Source organism: Lycium barbarum, chromosome 9 (assembly GCF_019175385.1).
Source record: "Lycium barbarum isolate Lr01 chromosome 9, ASM1917538v2, whole genome shotgun sequence".
NCBI lineage: Eukaryota > Viridiplantae > Streptophyta > Magnoliopsida > Solanales > Solanaceae > Lycium > Lycium barbarum.
The window spans coordinates 15,748,172-15,775,209 of record NC_083345.1 but is presented as its reverse complement, the minus strand read 5'-3'; the positions used below and the strand labels follow the sequence as shown (position 1 = coordinate 15,775,209).

At 39.7% G+C, this 27,038-nt stretch overlaps 1 protein-coding gene across 1 annotated transcript; it reads right to left on the bottom strand.

Moving 5' to 3' along the window:
- Positions 1-11,297: 11,297 nt before the first annotated feature.
- LOC132610526 (2-hydroxyisoflavanone dehydratase-like) lies at positions 11,298-12,571 on the bottom strand. The gene has a single exon (XM_060324847.1). It carries the CDS (start codon positions 12,354-12,356, stop codon positions 11,385-11,387), a length of 972 nt encoding a protein of 323 aa, XP_060180830.1. The 5' UTR covers positions 12,357-12,571; the 3' UTR covers positions 11,298-11,384.
- Positions 12,572-27,038: the final 14,467 nt, after the last annotated feature.

Here is a 27,038-nt window from a genome sequence, read left to right as displayed (position 1 = left end):
ATAGACAAGAAGATAAAGATTAACTCAATTAAAGGAAGTACAATCAACTCAACTTTGATGTGAAAAGTACCATAACTAATATCATTCTTCATTCGATAAACAAAAGGGATACGAAATGTGAAAGGTACTTCAATACAAGCTATTCATGAGAAAAGGGTAAGCTTAACCATTTTGGGACATAATCGACACAAGTTGAACGAAAAGTCTTTTAATCAATAGCTAAAAGGAGATGTGGACCATAATTTGGTACAAGTCATAGATGAGTATGTGTCAGCTCAATTACAATGGAACGCGATCGATCCAAGTTAGTGGAACAACTTTTCAATGAAAGGTCATTTGAAATCTAGTCATGTCACAAAGAGAATAGAAAGCCCTACATACCTCGTCGATAGAGTTGTATACATTTCTCCGAGTCCTCGAACGTCTTAGGAATGATTTTCTACACAATACAGACTATTCAAGATCAAAACCAAGGTCATAGCTTATATAAATCTTCATTTAGACATTTAATCGAGCAACTCGTGGGCGTCAATTTATAGGACTTTTTGTAGCGTAATTTCCTCGTAAAACACTACCAAATTCTACTTTTCTACTCCTCCTCGTCAATACAATACAATCCATATCAACACAGATCCAAACAACACGTTAAAACCACATAAAACAGTCCAACTATCAAGCCAAGTCCATAAGAGTTTACAAGAATTGTCAAAGCTTATTCTATGGGGTTTTCACCAAATTGTAGAAGTTCAAAGAGATCAAAAGGAAGTTAAAATATACCTTAGATGATCAAAATCACTCCAAACTCCAAGTTACTTCAAGGTGAAGTCCTTATCCAAGAAGCAAATTAGCGAAAAAATCACAATTCCGTAGTTGTCATGTTGTTCTTCATGTTAAAGTTGATAGATTTGCTCTTGGTTTGGGTTGAGATTGATGGAGGATTAATTGGAGAGGTTTTGAGAGTTTTACAGGTCATGTATGGTGAGGAAATGGAGAAAAAAATCGTGAAGAGGGGTCTTTTATATAACTTAAAGTGAGCAGCCACCGACCTTGGTCACTGTTCCCACGGCAGTTTGCGTCCTTGGACGAAAATGCGAATATCTCTCTACTCCGACGTCGTATCGATGAACGGTAAAATGATCTGGAAACTAGACTCGTAGACCTTCGATTTGGTAGGTGGATCACCCCGTAACTCCAAGTAGATAGAGAGAAAAGCTCCGAGACATCTGACCTAAATTTCAGTGAAATTTACAAACTTAACTTGCGACGCCCTTTGTCGACTTTCGTATTACAACTCGTTTGACTTCCAAACTTAACAAGAGACCATATTACAGTTCAAATACTTCATATCATTACTTGCTTAGCATGTGGAGCACTCCTAATCTCACCTAAAAGTACAAGTTATCGTATTCCCAACTTGCCGACTTTTGACGAAACTCATGCTTCTTTGATTCATTCACCCTCCAAATCTTCCGTCACTTGCTAATATTATTTATAGACTCTCGACTCTTAGAATTTTTGTTGGTTTTAGACAACGGGGATCAACTTCCAGGATAGAAAAGGGCGATCCATCTATTTGTTTGACTAATTTTTTTAATTAAAACTGATAAAATAAGTGTCATAATAGAAACGACTACGGTGTCACATTGCAATCTTAGTGGAGATTCTTAACTTATACATATCAACTTGCATCTTCCTCTGTTCAGAGATAGAAAAAGTTGTACAAAGAGAAAAGGTAATAAGACAAAAGGCGATTTGGCCTAGTGACAAATATGTCAGGATACATTTCATGCTTGCTTGAATAGTAGTAATGAGACTTCCCAATATTCTATCTAATCTAACTATTTAGAAGAGCCGGTTGGGCTCCTTTTTCGTCGTCCAACCGGCTCCTTATTCGTTGTCCGTTCCATGTTAAAAAAAATAAAAAAATTAGGCTTCATATTAAACACTAACCAGTATTAAAAATAAAAAAATAAAAAGAGAAGAAAAAAAGTGAAACCCATCACATTCAAACTCACGGGAAAAAAAAAGTGGACCCCATATTAACAAAATCAAGCAAAGAAAATCAAACAATTAAACCAATAATGATGGATTCATTGCCACATGCGTATCAACCCATTAGTGGGAGCAAATGAAATTATTGTACAGCAACATACTTAAAATACTTATATATTAAAATAAGATAGAATTTAATTACTTTTTCATTTTTTTCCTTACTCTAATAAATGTGAAAAGAGATTAATGTCATAAAAGAAAAAATACTATTAAATGGAGATCAAATAATTAATAAGGTAAGTGGAACCCACCACATCCAAACTCACAGGAAAAAAAAGTGAACCCCATATTAACAAAATCAAACAAAGAAAATCAAACAATTAAATCAATAATGATGGATTCATTGCCACATGCGTATCAACCCATTAGTGGGAGCAAATGAAATTATTGTACAACAACATACTTAAAATACTTATCTATTAAAATAAGATAGAATTTAATTACTTTTTCATTTTTTCCTTACTCTAATAAATGTGAAAAGAGATTAATGTCATAAAAGAAAAAATACTATTAAATGGAGATCAAATAATTAATAAGGTAAATTAGTGAAATTATAATTCTAATTGACGTTTCCTTAAAAAATCGTGTAAAAAACAACATGACAAGTAAAATGAGTTAAACAAAAAATATTTATTAAAAATTAAAAAATAGAAGTTCTTTATAGACCCATATTAAACACCAACCAGTATTAAAAAAAAATTGGGCTCCATATTAAACACCAACTAGTATTAAAAAAAAAAAGTGGAACCCACCACATCCCAACTCACGGGAAAAAAAAAGTGGACCCCATATTAACAAAATCAAGCAATATTAAAAAAAAGTGAATCCCATATTAAAAAAACAAACAACGTTAAAAAAAAGTGCTTAGAAAATCAAACAATTAAATCAATAATGATGGATTCATTGCCACATGCGTTTCAACCCATTAGTGGGAGCAAATGAAATTATTGTATAGCAACATACTTAAAATACTTATATATTAAAATAAGATAGAATTTAATTACTTTTTTATTTTTTCCTTACTCTAATAAATGTGAAAAGAGATTAATGTCATAAAAGAAAAAATACTATTAAATGGAGATCAAATAATTAATAAGGTAAAGTAGTGAAATTATAATTCTAATTGATGTTTCCTTAAAAAATCGTGTAAAAAACAACATGATAAGTAAATGAGTTAAACAAAAAATATTTATTAAAAATTATAAAAAAAAAAAGGCAACGTCAAAAAAAAAAAAAAACATGCACCCCATATATTAAAAAATCAAACAATATTCATGTAATTCCCAAAGTATCCCCATCAAGTCAATAATAGTGGATTCATTGCCACATGCATATTAACCCATTAGTGGGAGCAAACGAAATTATTGCAAGCAAAAAACATGGACCCCATATTATTACTTTTCTTCAAAATATTTAATTTTTGTATTTGCTTCCGCCATGTCATTTATTTGTTATGTTTACTAAAATAAATATATTTAAAATTTATATATTTAAAAAATAAGATACAATTTAATTACTTTTTTATTTTTACTCTTACTCTAATAAATGTGAAAAGAGATTAGTATCAAATGAAGATCAAATAATGAATAAGGTAAATTAGTCAAATTATAATTCTAATTCACGTTTCCTTAAAAAACCATGCAAAAGACAACATGACAACTAAAATGAGCTAAACCGAGAATATTTACCAAAAATTAAAAAATAGCATTTCTTCGTTTAAATAGAAAATTAATTTCTATACTTTGTTTCGTTTTAAACATGTAAAATTAATTTAATAATTTGAATTAGAATTATCCAAATCAAAATTTGATAAAAAAATAATAAGTATTTTACACCTTTAAATTAATCGAATTAAAATTGAAAGTATCAACTGATGCTTAAATATTGCTATTATTTTATCTCAAAGAGAGGAAAATAGTTTTCTTTTAAACGATTCTTCTCTTTTAAAAAGTATTAATAAATTTTCGCAGCAAACATGAATATAATAAAGTTTTAGATACGGAGCACAAACTACAATGTTATATTAATCGTATTTTGAACGCAGTGTGTGTGTATATATATATATATTATCACTATTTAAACACAACTACATATGCATAGATACACTATAATCTGAAGTATTGGGCCCGTGCGCAACACGGGCATAGGCCATCTAGTCATACTAAGAATAGCTAGGATCTTCACAAGAAGATGACATTCATTGAATGAGAAATTAAAAAAAACAAATTGGACAATCGAGTGATTGAGTAACTTCTCTATTTTTCTGAGTATATATTTGTTTTTATTACAATGAGTTACTGGCCTTTCTTTTAGCTAATTTTATGTTTTTATTACTAATTTCGATTAGAAAATATATAGAAACAGAAGAAAAGGTATGCGGTGCTATTTTTTCTTTCCTCCCTTTTTCTTGCTTCACTTTTTCGTCTTTTCTCTCTTTTTTCCTTTTTTAACTTTTCTTCTGACTTGTTAATTTTCTCATTTTTGCAAAACTACAGCTGCCCTTTACAGTTTACATCTTACTGGATCTCATCCATCATTCAAATTAACCAAGCAAATCCCTTTATTTACTTCAAAATTTCTTACAAAAATAATATTTATGATTCCGATTCTTCTTTGAGATGGATAATGTTACTGCTTCAACATCTCATCACTTTCTCCAACAAATTGAGCACAGAGGATTAACTCTTGAATAACTATTTGTATTTATGTATTACATTAAACTGACCTACGAAGGAGTGTTGTGAAACCTCCTTTTGACTAACTTTCATAAATATTTGAGAATTTTGTTGTAGAATTAACTTTAGATGCATAAAAATAGCTTTTATTTCAGCTACTTGTTAAAAACAACGGAAAAGGCCAAAATTACCCCTGAACTTTGAAAAATAGTTCATTCATACCCTTCGTTATACTTTAGGGCCAATTATACCCTTACAGTTATACTATGGGGTCAATTATACCCTTCTGTCTAACTGTTGCCACGTGGCATCATCCCAGCCCTTCAAAATTATTTTACCCTCAAATAATTTTTTACTCACTAAAATAACTCAATCCGACCCGAAATTTTTTTTTTCAGCAAAAATAATATGGATAATTTTTCCAGAAAAAAATATAAAAATTATCCGTATTATTTTTGCTGAAAAAAAAAATTCGGGTCGGATTGAGTTATTTTAGTGAGTAAAAAATTATGAGGGTAAAATAATTTTGAAGGGCTGGGATGATGCCACGTGGCAACAGTTAGACAGAAGGGTATAATTGACCCCATAGTATAACTGTAAAGGTATAATTGACCCTAAAGTATAACGAAGGGTATGGATAAACTATTTTTCAAAGTTCAGGGGTAATTTTGGCCCTTTTCCGTAAAAACAATCTATAACTCCCTTCTCCTATTTGCCAAAATTTCCAAAAGAAAATTCATAACATGTTGCAAAATCAATTTCTACATATGCAAGAAGGAAGAATATACTCAAATCACCGTCATAACAAAAAAACACCAAACATGTTAGTTTAATATATTCAAATTCCTATGACAGACGAAAAGGATTATATCAAATGGTTATCACTCAAAATTCACCATAACAAAAAATAATAAATAAATAAAAACCACACCTTAACGAAAAAATGTCTTTCAAATTCCTCTTTTTGCATATTCATATCAAGAATCCATTCCAGAGGAAATAATAAGTAAACGGGTATCATTCAAAACTCATCACTATAAAGTATAATCCCAAATGTCAACTATTCAACATTTCAACTACTATATGCTTGTTATACATATAAATTCAATTTTGACAATATTCAAGAGGGGGAAAAAAATATCAAATCGATATTAATGAAAATTCGCCTTCATCTCAAATCTACACTCCCCCGCACCCACCCAAAAAGAAAAAGAAGAGATAGAAATTCACCTCATGCTCATGTCAATGGAAAGAGAAGAAAGCTACAATTACAGAGAATTCAAGATCATACAGGTACATGGCTGGACACTGAAGAGGAGATTGCGCAGGAAGCAATCAGATTTTTCTCAGACCAATTCAAAGAGGAAAATATCCCTACAGATTTCTCTATGCCTGATAAGATTCCTAAAATGGTTACAGAAGAACAAAATCAACAACTCTATGAAATGCCAGATGAAGCAGAGGTGAAAGAGCAGTTTTTTATTTAAATGGAGACAGTGTAGGGGGTCCTGATGGTTTCACAGGAAGATTTTTCCAAGCTTGTTGAGAAATTATTGCAAATGACTTGGTGACCATGGTGAGATCATTCTTCTGTGGGCATGAACTCCCAAGATATGTAACTTGTACCAATTTGGTTTTGATACCAAAGAAGAAAGAAATTAATACATTTTCTGATATGAGGCCAATCAGCTTGAGTAACATCACTAGCAAAGTTATCTCAAGAATCATTCATGAAAGACTGATATATCTGCTGCCTGAGATCATTTCACCTCAGCAATCAGGATTTGTTAAAGGCAGGAGTATTGTAGAAAACATTCTGTTGGCTCAGGAAATTGTACATGATATTAGGATTAGAGAAAAGCCTGCAAATGTTGTCATTAAGCTTGACATGGAAAAGGCTTATGACAGGGTATCATGGTTATTTCTAACTAAAGTCTTGAGGAGAATGGGGTTCGGTGAATTTACTATTGATATGGTGTTTAGAGTTATATCAAATAATTGGTATTCCTTTCTGATTAATGGGCAACCTCATGGATTTTTCAAATCATCTAGAGGAGTAAAGCAAGGAGATCCACTGTCCCCTACTTTATTCATTTTGGCTGCAGAATGTTTGTCTAGGGCTCTCAATGCACTGCATACTGAGGCAGAGTACAAGGAATATGGGATGCCAAAATGGATTCCATATGTCAATCATTTGGCATATGCATATGATACTATCATTTTCACCTCTGCTAATGAACAGTCTGTGAGATTAGTGATGAAGACTTTGAGTAATTATGAGAAGGTGAGTGGTCAGAAGATCAACAAGCAGAAAAATGTTGTTTATATGCATCATTTGACATCTCATAACATTAAGGAGCTGGTATTTTCTGTCACTCAGATTCCTAAAAAGGATTTTCCATTCACATATTTGGGTGTACCAATTTACTATGGGAGAAGAAGGAACATTCACTATAAGGAGATAATAGAAAAGATTCAGAATAGACTGAGCTCATGGACTGGTAAGCTGTTATCTATTGGAGGAAGGACAACACTGATTAAACATGTTTTACAGAGCATGCCTATACACCTACTATCCGCTTGTGACCCTCCTAGTGCTATACTTGCTCAGTTTCATAGATTGTTTGCTAAGTTATTTTGGAGCAACTCTGTGGGAAATTCAAGTAAGCACTGGGCAACTTGGACAACCTTATGTCACCCACAAGAAGAAGGTGGCATGGGGTTCAGAAGCCTACAAGATATATCTAAAGCCCTCTTTGCTAAACTGTGGTGGAACATGAGAACCAAACAATCCTTATGGAGAACTTTCATGAGTAATAAGTACTTAAAGAAGTTTCATGTTGTGATAGCCCCTAGCGAATCAGGTATTTATGTGTGGAAGAAGATGATTAAATACCGAGATGAGATGGAACATGAGATATGGTGGAAGCTTCAACAAGGTAATTCTTATTTTTGGTTTGATAATTGGACAGGACTGGGAGCCCTATACCATATTACTCCACCAGATTTTGAGTGTGATCCCACAATCATCCTTATAAAAGAAACTGCAGAAGTGGGGCAATGGGATGAACAGTTGCTAAGAAGAATCCTTCCTGAGGATCTAGCAGACCATATTGTGCAGAACATTAATCCACCAAATGAAAATGGCCAAGCAGATAAGGCTTTCTGGAAATTAGATTCGAGGGGGAAATTCACAGTTGGGTCTGCATTTCAATTGCTCAGACAAAGAAAAGACCCCAGTAATTTGTATAAGCAGATGTGGATTAAAGGACTACCAATAAAGATATCTTTTTTTATTTGGAGATTTTGGAAGTTCAAGCTACCACTGGATGATAAGTTGAAGAAATGGGGACACCAATTCCCTTCCAGATGCTATTGTTGTCAACATCCAGAAGTGGAAGATACCTCCCATGTCTTTTTACACTCACCAACAGCTCAAGCCATCTGGAAGTATTTTTGTGGACCAGTGGGAATAAATACTGAGAATTTGCAAGTTACCCAAATAATTAACAGATGGTGGGATATGCCTAGTAGACTACATGTCAAATGCATCAACCAAGTTGTCCCTGCTATTATTATTTGGGAACTGGAAGAGGAGAAACACTATGAGACATGAAGGGAAGGTGTCAATCACAAAACTCATTTACCAGGTGATGCATACTTTGATTCAATTCATGAAGGTGAGAAGGAAAAATTTTAGGTATGCACCATATAATTGGAGTGTGATTGTTGAGGCATTACAGAGATATTCTCCAAAGATAAGAGTAACACCAGTGACTTGGAGAACTCCAGATATTGGATGGATAAAAGTCAATACTGATGGAGCCTCAAGAGGAAACCCGGGTAGGAGTTCATGGGCCTTTTGTGTAAGGGATGAAAGGGGAGATGTGATACAAGCACATGCCAGAGAAATAGAGGATCTTCAAAGCACCAACACCGAGGCAGAGGCCCTAGCCATTTTACAGGCTCTCAGGTATTTAAAAGACAATCAATGAGATCAAATAAGAATAGAGACAGATTCACTTTTGCTGAAGAACTCTATTCAAAGGACATGGGAAATTCCTTGGCAAATCATTACTATGGTGGAAGAAATTTAGAGAATAAGTGAGGAAAAAGTGGTAGTGATAGAGCATATTTATAGGGAAGGAAACAAATTAGCAGATCACTTAGCTAATTTAGCTTTGGACACAGGGGACATACAATTCAATTCCTTTCATGACATGGAGAGCCACTGTAAAAGAATTGTGAACAGTGACAAATTACAGCTGCCCTATCTAAGAATTAGATCATGTTAAGGAGACTCAATATAGGGGGAAGGTGGGAGAAAAGGAGGTCCTCACACTCAAATCCTTTGGGAGGAGAATGTGAAGGATTTGGTTTACACTAACTGTTTGCTAATGGTTGCAGGTACACAAACTAACATAAATGGAGGATTTTTAATTCAACAGGTACCACAGAACAACCACACCGAAGGAATACCAACAAGCAGCGAAACACAGTATAATCAGGATGTTGAGAAGTTTTACCAGCATAAATTGCAACTGGTTGGAGGCACTTTTGACAAATGACATGAAGTGGAATTACTGCTCTTAATGATTGAGCACATGGAACACAACAGACCTCTTGAGTACACATGGGCATACAGTTTCTATTTAGTGGTTGTTTCTTAGTTGGTGGTATTAGCACCCCGGGATGCTCATCCTACTGAGAACTGGTCATTAGTTAGAAAATGTACTGCCTTGGTGCATATAGAGGGCCAAATATAGAGCATGTGAGATATAGAAACAAAAGTTCTTTATGGAGCAATTATTTCAAATTCCATTCTATTAGTAATTTTTTTAACAATTTGTAATATCAAATTAAGACAATTATAAGTCTTAATTTGATCATTAGTTTAAATTTTTTATTTTTCATTAGCCTTTTTGGCTATAGTTGTACAGACTTCTGAATTTTTTGATAAAATTTATAAAATTAGCCCTAGGCCAAAAGCCTAGTGGACTTTAATTTTTTTTTAAAAAAAACCTATATAAGTCAACCTCTCTTTCTACATTACTGTAATATATATCAGCATAGCATGGATAGGTATAGACAAAGAAGGAAGAGCATATATATGCAAAAGAAATATTAAATTAAAAGATAATTACTCCTAAAATTTAATGCAAAGTAACCGCAAGAGTTATTATTTTTTGCAAAAAAAAAAAAAAAAAAATTAACGTTACCAAATAACCCCAAGCCTTATCATGGGACAAGTGAGGGATGGCTCAGTGGTTAAGCACCTCCACCCACGACCGGTAGGTCCTGGGTTCGAGTCACACTGGAGGGGAAGTGTGGAAACACTATAAATCCTCCTAAAATGGGAGGGGAAAAAAAAAAAAAAAAGCCTTATCATGGGGAGTTATAGGGAGTGGAAAGATGAAGAAACATTTACATTCAATAGGCATTGATTATCCAGTTCAATTAGAGCATTAAGACATAATTTCTTCTCGTTAATATCCACCTTGAAAGCAAAAAATAACCCAAAATAAGAAAATTAATTGGAGAAAAGACAAAAAAAAAAAAGGAGAAAAAAATGAATGGAATTCTTGACCATCGGGAGGTATCACATCATCTTTTTTATTACATCACCTTTTTTATGTGCAGCTTTATTATATATGTAAATTGTGGTTGGCCAGGTACTCCGGCAAGCGACTTGGATTTTTGTGTCGTGACAGTGCGCGAACATGTTAGTGCATTATAACTTTTGTGTTGTTTTTCTTCAAATCGTCCTTTTTTGCTTTTGCAATTGCTTGGTCTTTTATTGCAAAATAAAACATGTTTGTTAGCGGCAAAGAAAAAGATGACTTTTTGCCTTCCAAAAATTAGTTTTGTATAAGTTGCTTATAAGATATTTTCAGTTTTTTTGAGTGTTTGGCTGACCAGCTTAAAGTCATTTTGTGCTTAAAATAAGCTTAAAAAAATAATTGGGCCCATTTAACTTAGCTTATCTAAAGCAGCTTATAAATCAAAAAAAAAAGTTAGACTATCCCAACACTGTTTGCAGCTTGTAAGCATAAGCCCATCCAAACAGGCTCTAAGTAAGTACTGTTTTATATGAATGCGATATGAGATGATTTGATTTGAGAATGAAACAAGGAAGTAGATTTGAAAAGGAAGCCACCATAGTCGCTATGGACTTAATTTGCAGCTTTTGAGAAATTTTAACGACTTTTGGGTATTTTCATCACTATGTTATGCACACTATTGGAGGTGACCCATCATTAAAACAAAATTTTCCTAATTAATCAAAGCTGTTCTAATCTTACATCCAAGTGGTATATGAGTAATTGGAGAACTTTTGGATGGAATTGGACTCTAGTATATGTGTTAGAAAACGTATGAATTGGATTTTATCGGATAACCTGATATTCATGAGATGGAATTGGACTCTAGTGTAAGTGAATGTAATTAATTGAATGATAGACACTTCATACATGAAATTTTATTTTTTTAATAAAAGGAGGAATACTCCATACACTAGATTAATTCATTTAAACTGCATGCCATTCATTTCCATGAGGGGAGAGATCAACGCAGGAAAATAAAAATATTTTATTTTGCAATATGAAACTGAACAATTGCTCTGAAACAGAAACAACAGAAGATTATTTTTTCATACCACTAGCGAAAGATGAAATCAGCATAACATTTCATCATACGTTTAGCTGCGGCGGATTCAGGTTTATAAACCTGAAAGGCATGTCCATCATCAACTTCAAGATACTCCAATTCTCCATTCCATCCACTTTCCTTCACACCTTCAACAAATCGTAACCCAATTCCTAAAGGAATAATATCATCTTTTTTCCCCAAACATACCAAAATTCTCGAACAACCTAGCCCAGATAAAGACGGAGCCTTTTCAGAAAGTGGGTTAATTAATGGACTATCAATTGGGGATAATAACCTAGACTCTAGTGGTGGACATATATGGACCCAAATCTTATTAGCCAAACCCTCTTCATCAATATCAATATTTGGGAACAAGAAATAAGGATAAGCAAATATTGATCCAGTAACTTTCACCTCATTATTCAATCTTTCTTTTGCGGCCCTCATAGTCATGTGGTACGCTAAATTCCCACCAGCACTGTCCCCAGCTAAAAACACACTATTAAAATCACCATGGTTTATTAACCATGAGTCTTTGTTAACTATGGTTGATTTTTCATCGTCAGCATGAAAAGCGACCCATTGAAGTGCAGTCCAACAATCTTCATAAATTGTGGGCACATCGACTTCTGGGGCTAAGCGGTACTCTACAGAAACAACAACGACATTTAGCTCAGAGGCTAAAGAGTTAACGTAACGGTGAATCCAAGTAAAGAAAGCGGATTCTATGACAAGTCCACCACCGTGGTAATACACTAAGACGGGGAGTTTTTGGACGTTGGTGGTGTTTTCAGGAAGGTAGATTCTGGCGGATACGTGGGGTGAGATAGTGACATCTTTGGAGAAAGCGCCAGAAGTTGGATTTTCGGGCGATGGTGGGACGTAGAAAGAACCATGCACGTCGTAGAAACGCTCAACGCGGCCACTTTTGTAGAGTCTGAAGTAGTCAGCCACTTCTTTGACTACCTCGTCGGAAGCCATGGTAGTTAAGCTAAACTGAGTCACAGATTTGGCGAATTGAATGGTCCGGATAGGTTATTAAATAATAGGGGTGAAAGCAATACTTTAACAACCAACCAAACCACTAGGATTTTTTTCAAAACTAATAATGATAGTTGGGTATGGGTACAATTACAAAAAAGCAAATTGATGAGCAGTTAAGCTTGCATAGTCACTAATTGTTTTGGTAGCAGAAAACGAGTCTTGAAATTCACACTATTTTAGAACGATAGATAAAAAACTTTATAAAGTACTGAGCCAATTTCGCATATTTTGAGGGGCATATTTCATTCTTTTACGTCTTTTAATCAATTAATTCGGTTAGCTGGGAATTTCAGTTAAAATAAAAGTATATTTAGACTAACTAATAAAGGTAAGGACATATGTGAACTAAATTCTGAACGAAAGGCATACCGCACAATTCCTAATACTTAAAAAGCATATTAAATTGAATCTTTTAGGTAAATTCAATAATTGAACAAGATATTTGTCAAATCATGTTAGGCAGTTGATTTGACGTCTTTGTTTGTCCTCAGTTTAATATCTCAATGATCCAAAATAGTATATATGGATGAGAAAATGATCGAAATAGTCCTCAAGGTATGGGGATTGAATAATTTTAATCATTTATATATGTCACCTAACTAAAATAGTCTTTAATGTATAAAAAAAGTGATTACTTTAATTTTTCATATATACCAAGTAACTGAAATAATCTTTAATGAAATATTACTTAATGTATTGAAAAAATGATCATTTTATCAGCAACTCACATGAGGGAAGCAAAAACTACCCTTTCCCTCCGGCCACCATTGCTTGCGCTTGCAACAATGGAGTATACATTTTGTTGCTTTCCTTGTAACATAGTTTTCATTCTTGTAGAAAGAGACTTAGCCGGTTCATGGTTTCAAAGCCAAAAACATACGTGAATTATTAGTACAAGAGTTTCAATTCAAGGTAGCAAAAGTTGACCTTTCTTCTCATCGTATAAGGTTATGGCAGAAAGGTTTCGCTTCAATTTCTTATGTTTTTATACAACTCACGTGAGTTGCTGGTTAAACATAACAAATTTTCTTACTTGCAGCATTACTTTTAAGGTTTAGTACTAAAATGATTATTTTTTTCATACATTAAGAACTATTTTGGTTATGTAGTATATATGAAGAGCTAAAATGATCATTTTTCATACATTAAGACCCATTTTGATAATTTGAATCACGTGGTCTTAAATTAAAGATGCATATAATGTATCAAAATGTCCTTTGAATTCTGTATTTTAATTTAAACAGGTCATGTAGAATGTTAGAATTAATGAGTTATTAATATAGTAAGTGTTATTAATATAGTAAGTGATCTTCCTTTTTAAATAGACTAAAAAGAGAGTAGGACATGTAAAGTGAAAGAAATGGAGTATTATTTGAAAATCAATAGGTAGTTGACTATAAAGGTAATACTTATATATATTCCTACGTATAAATTTATGCGGGTATTAATTATGTGAGGAAAGAAAAGTGAAATCAAATTTGCGTATAAAAATGTTATTCTTGCATTGTTTTTACTCTGCTTTTTGACTTTAAGATGGCCGAAAATGACATCTGATCATGATATAAATCAAGATAAAGAGAATTGTCGTAACAAGCAAAAAGGGTGTTAATATAGTAAGTGTATGATGTCTAATGTAGCAACCCCTCTCATCACTTAAGTCGCGGATAAAAGAAGCAAAACGCTTGATCAAATCTCGAGATTTATGAACCTCAGGATTAAGCAATTGAAAGCAGTGACCTTCATCTTTGTTTACCCCGAATTTGAATAATTAATTAAATTTATGAGTGAGGTATAGGATATGTGGTTGTGCCTTGAATCTATTTGACAAAGAAAAGAAATATACGAATATACTATGAAAAAGCGACTGATGATCGGTGATGTATTGTAGATTTGTATGTTTACTAACATATGAGTGTTACTAGATTGAATATATTTAAGAGATGAACACAGCAAATGAGGGCCGAAATCAGATATTTGAGAGAGAGATTTATATGATTTTGCTATTACAAGAGTTATTGATATGAGGAAGTCAACCCCTTAAAAGTGGGCAATGACCCTTATTTATAGTGTTGCCTCATGGGCTCCATACAATAAGAGAAAACTAAAAATAAAGAAAAACTCTGACTTGGATTAGGTTGGGTTAGGTTGGCCGTACGGTCTGACACCTGTACGATTGGCAGTTGAGCATGGCAGGACGCTATCGACGCGTGGCAATCGCGCAACGGATCTCCCGGACCAACGGCCACGAATAAACGGACTAACGGCCACGACCAAACGGACCAACGGCAACGACCAACTCGGCCATGAAGAAACCTGATCAAATGATGCCCTTCCTTGGCTTCGGTCCAAGCGTTCCTCCGGTTCGGAACGAAAGTCCTCGTGCATGTTCTTGTCCCCTTCTTTCTTCGGTTCCTAGTCTCACCGGTTTAACGCGTATCCGATTTTTATCGTATACAGCTAGTCCCCACACTTCCCGGACCGTAGATTTATCGGAGTAACGGGAAGTGGATGCATCAAGAAATCAGCGACTCCGTTTGTCCGTTGTTATCTTCTCATTTTGGCGGGAACAGTTGCGTCACGTCCCCTTTTCATGGCCACATGTCTTATTCTGGATGGTCAACTCTGACAACCGCCGTAACACACGTCGCTTCAGGTCATTCCTCATTAATTATGGGACACGTGGCTCCCCCTGGTTGGCTGGCATCGGTAACCGTTCCGCTCCCATGCCTATATAAGGCTCTTCACCTCTCCATTCAAACATTTTCGACTATTCCATTTTCTCTCTCTTCTGAAGTTCTTCACTTCTCCACTTCTCATCTTTTAACTCTCATTATTTGTTGATTCGCTGTTTGTACTACGCAAAAAGGAAACGATTTTACCAACTTCTTCAATAGTTGCTGTTCTGCGTTGCTGCTTCTTCCTCTCGTTCTTCACCCCTCTTTTGGAATTCTCTGACTGTTTCCTTTACCCTTTTAACTTCCTTTTCGCATTATCCCAATCTCTCTATCCCATATTTTCAAATGTCTGCCAATACTGAAACCACTTCCCATGATGTCCCCTCGGTTTCTTCTCAAGGAATCGAGCCACCTTCTCCAGTTAAGGCAAAGAGCACCTACGAGCCCACTGCCTCGGACATCATACCGGCCAAGCCTAATTTCAACAAGGATTTTGAGGTTGAAAAGCCTTCTTCGGTATCCGATAGAGGATTTGACGTGAGACGATATCCCTCATCCATTACCGAGGGAAAGCTCGACTTAGTCCGAGCCGATTGCGGGTGGGACACCCGTCCAGTTCAAGTTTTCGCCCCCGGGCCAAGCGAATCAGTCACCAACCATCGGGAAGGTTTCTTATACGTGTATACTTACCCATTCACTCTCAAGCTCGACCCCCCGGTTAATCCGGTCATCTTAGACATGTGCCGGACCTATAATGTGACCCTGACACAGATTGGTCCGATCGTTTGGAGGGTTGTGGCCTGCCATCGGTTGCTGGCCAATTAATGCTGGGAAGGAGCTCATGCTGGCACACCTAATATGCATATATTCCCCGAGGTTGTTCTGGGGTGGCGTAATAAAACTCGCAAAACGTAGCCGGAATCCATTTTTCTCAAAAATGGACGAAGATAGAGACAGGGTCTGGTTGGAGCGATATGTCCGGGTACGGACCTCAGACATCATCCCGGACGACTACATGACTTTCCCGGAAAGGTGGAATAATAATCGTAAGTCTGCGTCCTTTTAATAATTGCTTGCGTGCTTTGTTGAACTGCAGCTTATCCACCTTCTCACTACTCTTCTTATCTATGTTAGCCGTGGGTTGGATTCCTCCGGTCGTTCGGGATCTAAAAGAATGGGTCGCTGCTCTCCTCGGCCAACATGCCCACGACGATCGGTCGTCGGGTCACCTGTCACGTGGCCGGTGGGTCGCCCAGAACCATGGTAATACCCGATTTATATCCGTATTCATTGCATCTTCTATCTTTTAATAACATGTTCAATTTTCAGGTTAACCTAAGGGCTCGGTGGATCCAAGGCCGGCGCCAGCAGCAGAACCAGCAACGTCGGCACCCGAGTTTGATTCGGCGGGTGCCTCTCGTATCCTTGCTGCCGCCGCCAAGAGAAAATGGCCCTCAGACAAAGGGCAGAAACCAAAGAAACGGGCGAGGAGCGTCGTTAGGACTTTGAGGGATGAGGCAGAGCCCGAGCTCCTCGTTCGAAGTATTAGTGCGGCCCCTTCCGTGGCTGCCATTCCGGAGGAGGGTATCATCGCTTCACCCCTTCCTTCAGCCGGGGAAAGACCTTCGGTCCCGGCATTACCCACAGGTGTGGAAGAAATTCTTTATCCGACTCCTCTACGGTCGATTGAATTCATCGATATTTCAGGTAAAGCTTCTTCCGAGGAAACCCCCTAACAAAGGACAAAGAGATTCGGAGGGAGGGGGACAGCTGCTGCTGAAGCTGTTCAAAGAGCTGGGCTGGTCCCGGAGACCGAAGTCCCTACGGATGTGGGTCCGCTGCCCGATTATGAAGCTGCTATGACTATGGAGACCCCTGCTTTTGCTGAAGATGCTGAGGCCGTTCTGAGTTCTCCGACTCCGGCTTCAAGGTCAGATGAGTTTGAGGACATGTTCTCGAGCACTCTTCCCGCTACCGGCGAGGCTGCTAGATTCGGAAATCTCCCGATCCCTCGGGTAACGAGGGCGGCTAGCCGGACCTCCGAATCTGGTGCCAGGGACAGCTTGGTGCGCATCTTTCCGGCCCCAAGTGTGGAGCCGAGGAGGACAAGATCGGCTACGATCACCGTCCCCGAGGATTGCAGCTTTCTTTCTCGCCCGGTGGGCATAACAAGCTATCTGAGGCCTCTTGTCTCGGACTCCGACAAGCGAAAGATGAACGGGGTCTCTTGGCAGTGCCTCATTAACGAGGGTATGCACGCGGGCAACCGGGTAAGTTTATTAGCCATCCTTGCATAATTTCACCGAGAATTTTAGTCTCATTTGTTCAAGTTTTTAACTTACTTCATTTGCAGAGTGTGGTGCTCGTCAACGAGGCCTTCGTTCGTGCCCAGCAAGAGGTGGACGATCTCAAGGGCCAGCTGGATGCCCAAAGCCGAGAGACCGAGAAGTTTTTGCATCTTCTGCGGGTGAAGGAGGATGAGTTGAATCAAACAGTTACTCTTTCCAACCTCCGACCCGAGCTCGACGCAACAAAGGCCACGAATCGTCAGTTAAAGGGTAAGCTGGCCGTGATGGCCGAATATAATCGGAGTCTTGAAGCTGACAAGATCGGCCTTAGCCGAGACAATACTAATTTATCCTCAAGGTTCGGTGAGTTTGAAACCATCGTCTCTCAACTCTGGGAGGAGCTGGACTCTGTCAAGTCCGATGCTACAAGCATGGCCGAGAGGCATCGGCAGCTCGAATTCGAGAAATCCCAGTACAAAGAGCGCATGAGGGTGCTCGAGGAGAAGGCGAAAAAAAGGGGCCAGATATGTGTTGATCTAAGGGCCAAGCTCGAAGAGATAGCTGATGCCAATGACACTCTCAAGGCCGAGCTCGAGTCGGCCATCCAAATGCAGAATGTCCTCAGAGAGGCTCAGGATGTTTTGGTGGCAAATTTAGCCCAGGCCGAGGCCGATTTGGAAGAGGCTCTGAAGAGCGTGGAGGCCGCCGAGGCTCATGCTACTATTGCTGCCGAATATGAGAAATGGAAGTCTCGGAGGATCACCCTCGAGCAAGCCGAGCACGTCTTTACGGATCTTCCGGCCTTGATTCTCGAGGCTAAAAGAGTCGAGGAAGAGGCTAAGGGTGCCCTCCGGTCTGACTCCGACGACTCTAAGCGGACAGTGTCCGAAGCCTCCGGATCCAGCCATGCCGGATAGATTAGGGCCTGTAATTAGCCTTTTTACTTTTTTGCCTTTGTAGGGGTCTCCGATGTAAAATCCTTTATATAAATAGAATATGTATTTTCCTTGACTCTTTACTTTGTTTGAATTTTTGTTGTGACTTCCGACCGAATTGCCGGTCTGCTTTAAAGAATCATTATTTCTAACTATGCTTGAATATCGGCTTATTACTTCATCCAGTACATTTTGTCCGAGAATTTTATTGAGTTTTTGCCCGTGGGACTTATTTTATGCTTTGTGAATTCGGACGTCTCCGAATCACGACGGGCATTTTTAGGGCCAAAATTTTTCGACTATTTTTTATCTTTTAGGGCCGGTATTTTTCGGCTATTTTTATCTTTTAGGGCCGATATTTTTCAGACACATGAATTTCAACCTTAGCTAGATTTTGATGTAAAAGTCCCCATTCGTGGGATTATTGACTTTGGCTCGGATCACTATGACTTTGCTGCCTTTGTCGAATTTCAACAATAGTGCCCGGTATCGGGTATATGAATGAGGTAGTGCCGAAATACGGCAGTAATCATCGGGGTAAAGTGCTTTACTAGTAAGACATCTTGAGATAGTGTTATCCAAACTTTCGATAATTTTTGCATTGCAAGTATTTATATAGCAAATACTAAATGGACACGATTCATTCTGATCGTTTGGTCCTTACATCGGAACCTAATGCAGAAGGTCCGGTTCTTGGTTTTGCCGTAGCAAATGTTGCGTGGACACGATTCATTCTGATCGTTTTGGTCCTTACATCGAAACCTGATATTTTAGGTCCGGTTTTGCTTGTTGAGGTCCTCCGATTTTCGCTAATTGGGGTAAACTTCGAAGTGGGTATTATAGTCCCCTAACGCTCATCCGAGTTGCAAGATCGGGTGAGCGCTATTGAGTCCCCACTCGTAGGGTGCGACCCCGAGTATCCGGACGTTTGTCCTTTATCTTCGTCGAGTAACACGTTGTACTTGTTGCCTCATTGAAAACCTTGTCGGAAAACCCATTTTGGGACAAAACCGTACTAAGGAAAAGAGTGCAACACGTGTTTTCAGATTTAGATTCTTTTCTTTGCCCGGTACTTGACTCCCTGCAAAAAAGAGGTCAAAATAGAAAAACACGGGAATCCATACCTTAGCAGTAGTATCTTTTCAGATGAGCCACATTCTAGTTATTGCGCAACCGTTGCCCGTCCATGGACTCCAGATGGTACGATCCTTTGCCCGTTACCTCGGTTATCTTGTACGGTCCTTCCCAGTTCGGACCCAATTTTTCTTCGTTGGGGTTCTTGGTGTTCAAGGTAACCTTTCGAAGCACCAAGTCCCCAACTTGGAAATGACAAAAATGGGCTCTCCGATTGTAGTACCTTTCCACAATCTGTTTCTGGGCAGCAATGCGCACCAACGCGTTTTTGCGAAGTTCATCCGTGAGGTCGAGTTTTACGGCCATGGCCTCCTCGTTCGACTCCCCGGTCGTATATCTGAACCGAAGGTTCGGTTCACCAACTTCCATGAGGATAAGGGCTTCAGCCCCGTAGACCAACGAGAAAGGAGTTTCCCCCATGCTTGATTTCGATGTGGTTCTGTAAGCCCACAACATCTCCGGTAATATTTCCCTCCAGTGATGCTTTGATGCTTCAAGTCTTTTCCTCAGATTTTGGATTGTTGTCTTGTTCGTGGATTCCGCCTGTCCGTTTGCACACGGGTGATACGGGGTTGATACAATTTTCTTGATCTTCAATCCCTCAAGAAAATCATTGACTTTGCCACCCACGAACTGGGGTCCGTTATCATAGGTTATCTCAGCAGGGATGCCGAAGCGATAGATGATGTGGTCCCATATGAAGTCAATGACTTCCTTCTCTCTGATTTTTTCAAAGGCCTGCGCTTCAACCCACTTAGAGAAATAATCAGTCATAAACAGAATGAAACGGGCTTTACCTGGTGCCCATGGTAATGGACCGACAATGTCCATTCCTCACTTCATGAAAGGCCAAGGTGAAACCACCAAATGCAGCAACTCCCCGGGCTGGTGAATCATCCGAGCATGTCTCTGACACCCGTCACATTTCTGGACAAAATTTTTCGAGTCTTCGTCCATCCGGTTCCAGTAATAACCGGCCCTGATGATCTTTCGGACCAGAGCTTCAGCACCGGAGTGGTTGCCACAGGTTCCTTCGTGCACCTCTCTCAACACATACTCCGTCTCTCCGGGACCCAAACACTTAGCAAGGGGGCTGAAGAAAGATCGTCAATACAATTGGCCGTCTACCAAGCAGAAACGCGCAGCCTTGGTCCTTAATGACCGTGATTCTTTTGGGTCATCCGGGAGCTTTCCATCATGCAAGTAGTCGATGTACGTGTTGCGCCAATCCCAAGTTAAACCCATTGTGTTTATTTTGGCATGTCCGTTTTCTATCGCTGTGTTCAACAAGTGCACCGTAGTCCCGGGGTTGATTTCTTCCCCTTCGATCGAGGATCTCAAATTTGCCAATGTACCGGCTTCGTTGTTCTGCTCCCTTGGTATATGCTGCATGGTCCATTCTTTAAACCGATGTAGTATCACTTGGATTTTTTCAAGATACCTCCACATCCGTTCGTCCTTGACCTCGGAGACGTCGTTCACCTGGTTTATGACCAAGAGCGAATCACACTTTACCTCAATTATTTCGGCCCCCATACTTCGGGCCAATTCCAAACCTGCAATCATAGCCTCATACTCGGCTTCATTGTTAGTCAATTTAGCAGTTCTAATAGACTGTCGAACGGCGTCCCCGGCCGGGGTTCTAAGGATGATTCCTAGCCCGGAACCTTTGAGGTTCGAGGCTCTGTTCGTATGTAGTGACCAAATACCCGAGGCTCTCCCCGAGGTTAGCAGAAGCTCTTTCTCAACCTCGGGGGCCATAGCCGGGGTGAAATCTGCCACAAAATCGGCCAAGATCTGGGACTTGATTGCCGTTCGAGGTTTGTACTCGATATCATATCCGCTAATTTCGACGGCCCACTTAGTTAGTCTACCCGATAATTCCGGTTTATGCATGATGTTTTTCAGGGGGTAAGTAGTTACTACACATATTGGATGGCATTGAAAGTAGGGTTTAAACTTTCTAGAAGCACTTACCAATGCCAATGCCAATTTTTTCAAGTGGGGATAACGGGTCTCCGCATCCCCCAGAGTTCTACTTACATAATAGATAGGGAATTGCGTACCTGATTCTTCTCGGATCAAAATGCCACTTACCGCTACCTCGGAGACAGCAAGGTAGAGAAAAAGCGGCTCGTCCGCCTTTGGCGTGTGCAACAGCGGGGGGCTAGACAAGTATCTCTTCAATTCTTGGAAAGCTCTTTGGCACTCCGGTGTCCAAACGAAGTCGTTCTTCTTCCTTAGTAAGGAGAAGAAACGATGACTCTTGTCTGAAGACCTCGATATGAAGCGACTCAACGCCGCTATCCTTCCAGTGAGCCTCTGTACTCCTTTGACGTTATTCACCACCTCGATATCCTCGATGGCCTTGATCTTGTCCGGGTTGATTTCGATCCCCCGGTTTGACACCATGAAGCCCAAAAATTTGCCGGACCTTACCCCGAAGACACATTTTTCCGGGTTGAGCTTTATGTTATACTTGCGGAGTACGTCGAAGGTTTCCTGCAAATGTTATAAATGGTCCTCTGTTTCCAGGGACTTGACCATCATGTCGTCAATATAAACTTCTATTGTTTTCCCTATTTGTTCTTCGAACATCTCATTAACTAGGCGTTGGTAAGTTGCACCGGCATTTTTTAGTCCAAAAGGCATGACATTATAACAGTAAGTCCCATATCGGGTAATGAAGGATGTTTTCTCTTGATCCTCCGGGTGCATCCGAATCTGGTTATACCCGAAGTAGGCATCGAGAAAACATAACATCTCATGCCCGGCCGTCGCATCGATCATTCTATCGATGTGAGGCAACGGGAATGAATCCTTTGGGCATGCTTTATTTAAATCCTTGTAATCAACACACATTCAAAATTTATTACCTTTCTTGGGCACCACTGCTGTTACACCTCGGAAAAGTCCCCGTACATCTACAAGGAATAGACCAACGAAGGGTATGAGTGTGGGGTGTTTTACTAAGTAAGCGGTGATGATTCATGAATTTTTGGAAATGAAAAAGTTATGGAATTTTACCCAGCACAGTGGTCGTGAAGTGGTATACGGCCCGTAAAGTGATTTACGGACCGTAAATCACCATCGTCCTCCAGCCTTTCAAATTCAACTTTCTGTTGAGTGTCGTAATGGTTAAATACGACTTGGTATACGGCCCGTAAACTGGTTTACGGACCGTAAACCTCGATCGTAAACTACCATATCATCAGCCAACCTTTCTGTTTTTGAACATGCTTAAAGACGACCACACAATACGGCTCGTAAACTAGTTTACGGCTCGTAAACTGTGGTTTACGACCACTGTTCACCCTGACGACTGATCATTAAAAGTCATCTTTTGTGATTAATATAAGTGATCTCTTATTCAATTAATTTCATATTTCACCTACACAACTCAAAAATGCTCTAGAACTCTCTCCACACCTTCTCCATCAGGATTCAAGAAAAACCAAAGGAAAATCAAGATCATCAACACCAAATCTAAGCAAAAAGGTGTATGAAACCTAGTTGGAAGTCACCTTCTTCAAGAAAACCCAAGAAAGGTGAAGTAGGGTTTTGGTGCAAAAGGAAGAGTTTCACTCTAAGCTTGTTCCACCACTATCCAAGGTAAGTTCATGACTTTATTACGTTGTTTAAGGTATTGGAAAGCTTAGATACTTGAAATGTAGAAGAACATAGAAAATGAACCCTTATTGAGTGAAAAGTGCCATAGTGGAATGATAGTTGAGTGGAATCATGAAGGTTAATATGCTATGATTATAAATACGTTATAAATGACGTATAGACCATGGAATAAGTGTGAAGTGAGTAAAATTATGATGATAAGCAAAAACCATAAAATGTGGGGAAATTAGAGGAAAATGGTGGATTTTACTTAAGGTATATAAATAATGATTGTTGCTTGCAATATCACGAGTGTGGTTGTATATGATTAGGAGTTGAAATAGAATGGGGAAAAGGTGGTAGAAACAAAGGAAATGCCGCCTAATTTTCTCTAGAGATAACGACGCATTCTTATGGTCGATTAACTAATGTTAATACGATTCTCTCGTGAAGGTTACAATGTGACTTTGAAGGAAGACAAGTGAACGATAGCATAGCTAAACGACCAGGTATGTGAGGCCATCCCTTTCTTTCCAATGGCATGAATATTATAGAATAAGTTTCTTTTCCTCCTCATGGGTTCATGTATCCCGAAAAGCTAATAGCCTATATCCCTACATGTCTATATAAGATAAGAAATATGATATGATGATGCCATGTTGACTATGATGTCCTTTGTTGCTTACACTCACCTTATGTACTAATTCCTTTAAGGTGAGGCAGAATGTCGATAATTGCTCCATAATGAAATCGGGGTCTCACGACCTTACGTCACCCCGATAGAGTATAAATGATCTTGAGCCCTATGCATGCATTATGTTGAGATAAGCATATTTTTGACAAACATATTATTATAAGTATTTTATAAAGAGCATGTCATGATTGCATTACACCGCGCCTAGTTGGTCGGGCAGTCACCGCTACGGCGGGCAGCTACACGAATACACCACGACCTTCGGGCGTGGGCAGACACCACTAGTGGGCGGCATGAGATGGTACCCCGGACGCGGGAGGCCTGGATGCGGGCTTATATTATTGATTATCACACCGTTCCGGTAAGGGCGGGCAGCTTGCATTTCATGCATACATGATTTGATGACGAGTATGAGTAAGACAATATATATCACTTCTCTTATGATTATTGTTCAGATTCAGATGTTCATATTGATGTTCTCCTTATATTATTGTTGTTCTCCTTCATTGTTTATGCCTCTCATACTCAGTACAACATTCGTACTGACGTCCTTTTCTTTGGACGTCGTGTTCATGCCCACAGGTAGACAGGGAGGCGAGCTCGATCCAGATTCATAGGAGCTATCAGTGGATTGAAAGCACTCCATCGCCCGGAGGTGCTTATGAGCATTCTTTGGCATATGTATATATTTTGGGCACGACGGAGTCTTGTTCCGTCTATTTGTATAGTATGTCAGTAGAGGCTCGTAGATGCGCAGTGTGGGTAGTATGGTCTCACATTTTTCATGTACATGTGCACTTATTATTTTGATATACTAAAGATCTCTATATAGACATAAAAGTATTTATGTTTTCATATAAACTATGATTTGTTTCCATGATTTGAGCATAAATATGATAAGAAGGGCATTAATCGAGTGAGATGAGTAATAGAGCGAGCGGTGCTCGGTGGCTAGCCCCGGGTACCCGTCGCGGCCCCTAGCTGGGTCGTGACAACTACCACGTTAGCTAGCCAGTCCGGGTACTTTAACTCCCGAATAGAACTTATTTTTAAAAGCTTTGTTACCTCGTTTTTTACAAAGGCGTGTTTTGCTTTCGCCATGGGCCTTCTCTTCTGCTTCACCGGGGGAAACTTCCCGTCTAAGCTGAGCTTGTGAGTTGCTACTTCTGGTGATATACCTGTCATATCTATATGGGACCATGCGAAGCAATCTGTGTTAGCTCGAAGAATTTCAATTAACTTGTTCCTGAGCTCTGGGGTTAACCCCGTGCCTAGGTATACCTTTCTGTCCGGTAGGTATTCGAACAAGATGATCTGATCCAGCTCCTCTACTGTCGACTTGGTTGCATCCGAGTCATCCGGCATGACGAATGATCTGGGTACATCGAAATCATCCCCTTCATACCCCGGGTCCAAACCCTTGTGCTTTGATTGCTATTTGGTGTTCGCTCCTCCGGTTAGATCCTCTTCCTCGTGAACCGATTTTATTGGCTCAGGTGTCGCTTCCTCGACCGCGAACATCTCCCTTGCAGCGGGTTGTTCACCTCGGATGGTTTTTATCCCTTCCGGGGTTGGGAATTTCAACAGCTGATGCAATGTTGAGGGCACAGCCCTCATGCTATGTATCCAAGGTCTACCCAGCAATGCATTATACTTCATGTCCCCTTCGATTACATAGAACACCGTTTGCTGGATAGTGCCATCGATGTTCACCGGCAACGAGATTTCCCCCTTTGTGATTTCGCTCGCCATGTTGAACCTGCTAAGTACCCGGGCTACCGGTACGATCTGATCGAGCAGCCCTAGCTGTTCGACCATTCTCCACCGGATGATGTTGGCCGAGCTACCTGGGTCAATCAAAATACATTTAACCTGAGTTTTAAAGATAAGTACAGAAATTACCAATGCATCATTGTGCGGTTGAATGATGCCTTTTGCATCCTCGTTGCTGAAAGAGATGGAACCCTCCGGTAAATAATCCCGGCTGGCGTTTTTCGCGAACAACAGAAACCTTGGCCCGTTTCATCACCGGCCCTCGAGAGGCATCGGTACCCCCAACTATCATGTTGATTATATGCTGGGGTTCTACTGGCTCGGCCCTTCGATGAGCCTCCCTTTCCTTGTAGTGGCTTTTGGCTCGTTCACTCAGCAATTCTCGGAGATAACCATTCTTCAGTAACCGGGCTACCTCCTCTCTTAGCTGGCGACAATCCTCGGTTCTGTGACCATGGGTTCCATGTTATTCACACACCATGCTCGGGTCCCGTTAGCCCGGATCCGACCTTAAAGGTCTTGGCCATCTTACGTCCGGGACACGGCCAATAGCTGAGACGAGGCCCGAGGTACTGACGTTGAAGTTGTACTCCGATATCTTTGGCAAATCCTTGTTGCCGGCAGAGCTTCCGGCATCGCTCCTGAATGAGAGACCCCGGGTGACTGTTCGACGGGCGCTCGACCCATTTATTACCCCGACCAGAGAAATGGCTTGGGCTAACCCTTGATTTCTCCGACCTAAAGCTTGTCTTCTCCGAATGGGAGTATGGACGATACCTTTCCCTCGACGAATCGACCTTCGTTTCGTAGCCTTTCCTTGGTCTCTCAAAACTTTTGTTCACATTTATTGGCCCCGGGAGAAGCTCGAATTGATCATCCTCCACTTGAATCTTTGACTCGTACCGGTTATGGACATCAGCCCATGTCACAGCCTCGTACTCCAGCAAGCTTTCCTTTAATTTGAACGAAGCCGTTGAGCTCTGAACATTGAGCCCCTTTGTGAAAGCTTGTGCAGCCCATTCTTCTGGAACCGGGGGGAGTTCCATCCGTTCCCTTTGGAATCGGTTGACGAATTCACGCAGTAACTCGTCGTCTCTTTGGGCTATACGGTAAATGTCGGCCTTACGGGCCTGCACCTTTTTGGCACCGGCGTGAGCTTTGATGAAGGCATCGGCGAGCATTTCGAAAGAGGTGATCGAATGCTCGGGCAGATGGTCGTACCATGTCAATGCTGCTTTTGACAGAGTTTCCCCGAACCTTTTCGGCAATACCGATTCAATTTCGTCCTCCTCCATATCATTGCCTTTTATAGCACATGTGTATGAGGTCACGTGTTCGAGTGGGTCCATTGTGCCGTCATATTTCTAGATATCCGGCATCTTGAACCTCTTCGGGATTAGTTTTGGAGATGCACTCGGAGGAAAAGGCCTTTGGATGTACCTCTTCGAATCTGGCCCTTTCAGTAAAGGCGGGGCCCTCTAGATTTGGCCTACCCGAGAGTTGTATGTTTC